Source organism: Bradysia coprophila, chromosome X, assembly GCF_014529535.1.
Source record: "Bradysia coprophila strain Holo2 chromosome X, BU_Bcop_v1, whole genome shotgun sequence".
Lineage (NCBI taxonomy): Eukaryota > Metazoa > Arthropoda > Insecta > Diptera > Sciaridae > Bradysia > Bradysia coprophila.
This window is the reverse complement of record NC_050737.1, coordinates 132556-137868: the sequence shown is the minus strand read 5'-3', so window position 1 is coordinate 137868 and position 5313 is coordinate 132556. Positions and strand designations below refer to the sequence as shown.

The 5313-nt window shown below is 43.6% G+C and overlaps 1 protein-coding gene across 1 annotated transcript; it reads right to left on the bottom strand.

Annotated features, from left to right (window-relative positions):
* Positions 1–1789: 1789 nt before the first annotated feature.
* LOC119085652 lies at positions 1790–4692 on the bottom strand. The gene is made up of 3 exons (XM_037196100.1): positions 4481–4692; positions 2977–4410; positions 1790–1867 (listed from the first exon to the last, which is right to left on the bottom strand). The coding sequence occupies exons 1-3, from the start codon at positions 4520–4522 to the stop codon at positions 1790–1792; spliced, it is 1554 nt and encodes a 517-aa protein (XP_037051995.1). The 5' UTR covers positions 4523–4692.
* Positions 4693–5313: the final 621 nt, after the last annotated feature.

Sequence of the window (5313 nt, the reverse complement as noted above, 5' to 3'; positions counted from 1 at the left end):
AATTTATTTTTCAACTACTTTCTATTCGGCCTTTGATTACCTTCCAAATGAAACAAAAATTACGAAAAATGGATGAAATTTGCTCGAGTTATATGTAAAATACACATAGGGCCCTAGTAGCGGCCTTAGTCCGAGGACCCAAATTTAATTTTTTTTCAACAACATTCTATTCGGCCTTTGATTACCTTCCAAATGAAACATAAATTACGAAAACGGATGAAATTTGCTCGAGTTATATGTAAAATACACCATAGGGCCCTAGTAGCGGCCTTAGTCCAAGGACCCAAATTTAATTTTTTTTTCAACAACATTCTATTCGGTGTTCGATTATCTTTTCAAATGAAACAAAATTAACGAAAAACGGATGAAATTTACTCGAGTTGTATGTAAAATACGCATAGGGCCCTAGTAGCGGCCTTAGTCCGAGGACCCAAATTTAATTTTTTTTCAACAACATTCTATTCGGCCTTTGATTACCTTTCCAAATGAAACAAAATTACGAAAAACGGATGAAATTTGCTCGAGTTATATGTAAAATACACATAGGGCCCTAGTAGCGGCCTTAGTCCAAGGACCCAAATTTAATTTATTTTTCAACTACATTCTATTCGGCCTTTGATTACCTTCAAATGAAACGAAAATTACGAAAAATCGGATGAAATTTGCTCCGAGTTATATGTAAAATACACATAGGCCCTAGTAGCGGCCTTTAGTCCGAGGACCCAAATTTAATTTTTTTTCAACATACATTCTATTCGTCCTTTGATTACCTTCCAAATGAAACATAAATTACGAAAAACGGATGAAATTTGCTCGAGTTATATGTAAAATACACATAGGGCCCTAGTAGCGGCCTTAGTCCAAGGACCCAAATTTAATTTTTTTTTTCAACCATATTCTATTCGGTGTTCGATTATCTTTCAAATGAAACAAAAATTACGAAAAACGGATGAAATTTACTCGAGTTGTATGTAAAATACGCATAGGGCCCTAGTAGCGACCTTAGTCCGAGGACCCAAATTTAATTTTTTTTCAACAACATTCTATTCGGCCTTTGANCACGAGGCCGAACAAGAAAACATAGACGATTTAATCGACCCTTGGTCGACGGTCAGTCCGAAAAACAGAATGCGAACAACAAACGGTCCGAGGTTACTCGCCTGCGCGAATACCGGACTTAGCTCGAAGAGTGGCGACTCTCCAGCCATGACGATCTTCACATACTCTGAGCCTAACGACCGTGCAAGTAATGAACAGAATGCCATCCTCAGAGTGAAGAGTGAATGACCCAATCGCCCGCGAGCTTCGACTACCTAAATGTGCTTAATTGCCCGAAACCCCCTGTCGAAGTGCTTTCCGCCACATCACGTGTATACATACATCAACCTGATCACCCGCGTTCTACCGCGCCGCGACGCTCCGTTCACAACTCAACCAGATTGGTGGCTCGTAGATCGACCCGGATACAATCCGTGTGGGCCAGAGAGACCACTTTTCCCATCAAAAAATCACAAAATCGATTCGAAAAGCTCTCCGAAAGTGGGCAAAATCGCTAATTCCCCTAATAACACTCGCGTCAGATCCATCTAGTCAAACCAAATCGCCCGCTACCATCACCGAGGAGTCCGTTCGACGTACACACTTTCGAAGAAAATCAGCGAACAGGTGCGCCGTTGCGCTGCATCGTTTGACGGCAGCGTCCAGTCCTTCAAGAAACATCGAGCGTAGGTACCCAGCTACCAAGTTCACCGACGGTTGGACATAAGTCCAGACTTCGAAAGGTCGGATATCAACTTTGCTGCGTCAGTTGTTCCTCCAGGTAGGCTACGGAAATGCCAGGTTTGCTGTTTCGAGCTCGAATCTCAGCCTTCAACGAGCAAAAGTGAGCTTGTGCCTCAATAAGACGACGAGACTGTGCTGTGAGAAGCGCCGATGAGCGTACAATCTTCCGTTGCTTTAAACTAACACAACTGTGGGAAAACCAAGGTGGTGAACCTGTCAGTCACATTAATTTTTTCAAGGGAAGTAGGGCGATCGAAACCGACTCTTAGCAGTCATAGAACTTATCTACAACAGAGTCGACTCTCATCAAAAGGCAGATCAGTTCAGCTGCCCAGATCATTCCATCAATATCATGAGTTAAGATCCATCAAACGTCCGACTACGGAAGTTGTACTCGGGACGTCTCGGATCCTACACTCACTCACGCTTGTTCACGAGTGGGGGATCAAAGTATGAATGCTCATGGTCGAGAGGTGTAGTCATCAACTTGATCATGTTGACGGCCCTGGGCGACTACCTCTGCTATGGTGCGAACGTCCACTACGAAGCTGCCCGGTCAACTGGCGAAGGACCAGAAGGGTGAATATTCGCATTGACTGCTGAGTCGGGGAATGGGTTCGAGGAGAGACGAGGATGCGAATGGAGGCGCGGGGGAGATTGCGCGCGGATGGGGATGAGTGGTGCGACAGAAAGCTACTGTCGTGTTGACCTAATGAGGGTAAGGTGAGCTCACTGGTCATTTTAGAGGAGCGATGTTGATTGAAGGGGGGGGGTGGGGGGCCGCGGATCATCGAAGTCATGGTCTTTCCTGTGACCAATACAGGCATGTAACGGGGTCAGCGCGGATTGGTCGTCCGGCGAAGGTAGGCGGTGGCGTCGACGGTGCCAATAGGGAAAGCAGAGTCAAGCAGCCGCAGAGTTGATTGCGGGGAGTAATACTTGATAGACGATGACAGTGGAGTGACCGGAGATAGTGACCGGGAGACAGACGAGAAGACGGTCTGTGTCTCGCTGTGTGTCCACTTTAACTTGACGCCAGGACTAGCTCGTAGACTCGGTTCCGGTATAATTACCTCTCACTAGCTATGCTCGATCTTACTGCAACCAATACCCCACCGCCACTCACGCGGTTGCTATTCTGACCTGACCTATCGCATCTATAAACACAGTAATCGTTCGTATTGAATAACTCACGTCTTGTATCGACTGGATCAAATTCGTTTCGGTCAGAGCCATTATATCATACTCACATGAAGTTGATGACAAATGAAAATCTTCTAATTTCGACCTCAACCAGCGCACGTTTTGGTAATATATGCATCGTTTGCCGTGTCGTGAGTCTTGTCCAGAGGGAATAACATTACTCGTCGCAAGAGCCGGAACAATGTCACCAAATTCACCAAATTCATTTGCCTCCAGATCGCACATCCAATCGGGTCGAACAGAAACCAAATTGTATGTGGAAATATATTTATTTCCTGGTAACAACGAGTTGTAGGCCAGGGAGGAAACAGAAAAGTCAATTACATCGTCGCAAAAGTCGTCAACTGAAAAATTAGAAAAATTGCCGTTCTCTAAAGTAAAAAGCTCCTGCGAGCTGACCGTCTGTATTGGTATCGGTAGAGGCGGAGTTGTCAATAAAAAATTTTCACTGTCCAGTGGGTGTCGGTTGCTGGGCATTGTTTCAGCGTCCATTGGCGTGTCATTGGCTGGCTGGACCGGTTGAGCCGCTTGCTGATGATTCACAGTGATGTCAAAATGATCTCGAGCTACCGGAATCGGTCGACGGTGATTTGATCCATAATTTCTATTACTTCCTTTGATGATGAAGTCTCTTATGCGCACAGCGGATGGCCAGATTGATGGAGACGATACTGCACTATACATTCCGGCTGGGAATGAGACCCGAAACTGCATGAATTTCAGATCCTCAGGTTTTATCGATGGCGGTATCAACGTTACAACTCTCACTTGATCGTTGGATGATTTCAATTTTGAGCGCAGATAATTCGATAACGTAGCGACATCCGTGTCTGGAGCAATATTTGAAACAACGATGCTCTTTCTGGCGTGAGCGTCCAAAACCGTCACGGGTGGGGCTACTGGTTTCGCTGAACGGTTGTTGTTGCACTGAATTTTCGCAGGATTCGAAATTGAGTTGTGTCCACGTCGTCTTTTGGAAGTAGCATTGGTGGTTGTGGCATTCGAATTAGCGGCGGTGGTTGACCCATTGCCAAACATCTGATGAGACGATTGACTATGTAGATTGCTCAGAGTGGGAGCTGATCTGGTTGCAATAGCCGACAAACTTTCCGTAACACACGTCGTCATGGCCCTCAAAAAATTGCTGAGGTCATTTGATAATGAATTCGACAATTGTCCAATAGATTCCTTCATTTCATTCATCGATGAGGTGATGGGGTTGTTTAAATTACAATCATAACAGTACCAGCGTATATTTGGATTGGCGCCAAGTGCATTCAACAACGTTTTACTAATCGAAACACATTTCGAATGAAATGTGTTTGTGCAAGTCCCGTAACACTTGATGAACTCTGCGCTCGAGATTTCGTCGGAACATGTTTTGCATCTCTTCGCCATCACGAAATAGTAAAATAAGTAAATCAGCTAAATATCGGTAGAAAAAAAAATAAAAATAAAAGAAGCACGCGGTAACAAATCACTAAAAAAGTTAGACCTTGTCCGTGTTGCGATTTCCGACAGCCGCGAGAGTTAACATAAGCGATTTGACAAACAGGTTCGGCTAACAAAACCACCTCGAAAATACTATACCGAGATGTGCGGAATGAAACAAGAGCAAACAAGAACGTCCTGAATTTGTGAATCTGTGAATCGATAGCGAAAATGAAAATGAGAAATTGATTCTTCACTTTGTACGGTGAATTCGGGACTCGACTCTAGCCGATAGAGATAATTTTGTCAATTTGACAATCAATATTTCGAACTAACTGCTCTATTCGTTGGAATAGCGTACAATTTGTCTACTCTAGAATTCACACACTCGACTCGTTTCAAAAACCAGTTTGTTATCCCGGTTTCAGGTGAGGAGTGACATTCGGGAAACCGAACTGTATAAATGCTCTATTTGCTAAAATAGTGTACAATTAACAGTATTGATTTCACCAATTATGGAATATGTATTGTCTGCACAGCTGTCTAACAGTCGTACCCGTCCGAATGGATTCAAAATGATAATTCATACGCAAACCATTATGCCAATAAGAAGCGGTCGTTGACCTTCGATACTCTTTTAGGCCTCGTCACTAAGACAAAATATTGGTCTATTTTATGAAATAGTGTACAACTAGTCGATAGAGTCGGGCAGATACAAGTTTTCTATTCAGAAAATAGGACTTTATCCAAAATTTAGGCGATCGGAGCGTATTGAATAGAAACAAGCATTGTAACGCATCAAAATTCACACATACACTTTTGAATAGACAAAAGATTGCTGTACAAAGAGTTCTCATTAGGCGCTCAAATCACAAACAAAGGAATGCACCGCAAAAT

Excerpts from the sequence above, each read along its gene's own strand:
- LOC119085652 (XM_037196100.1), bottom strand. The coding sequence starts at position 4,522 with ATGTTAACTCTCGCGGCTGTCGGAAATCGCAACACGGACAAG. Across the intron at positions 4,411-4,480 it reads GAAATCGCAACACGGACAAG|CTGATTTACTTATTTTACTA; the intron begins GTCTAACTTTTT and ends ACCGATATTTAG. Across the intron at positions 1,868-2,976 it reads TGATCCAGTCGATACAAGAC|GCTGAGATTCGAGCTCGAAA; the intron begins GTGAGTTATTCA and ends TGCTCGTTGAAG.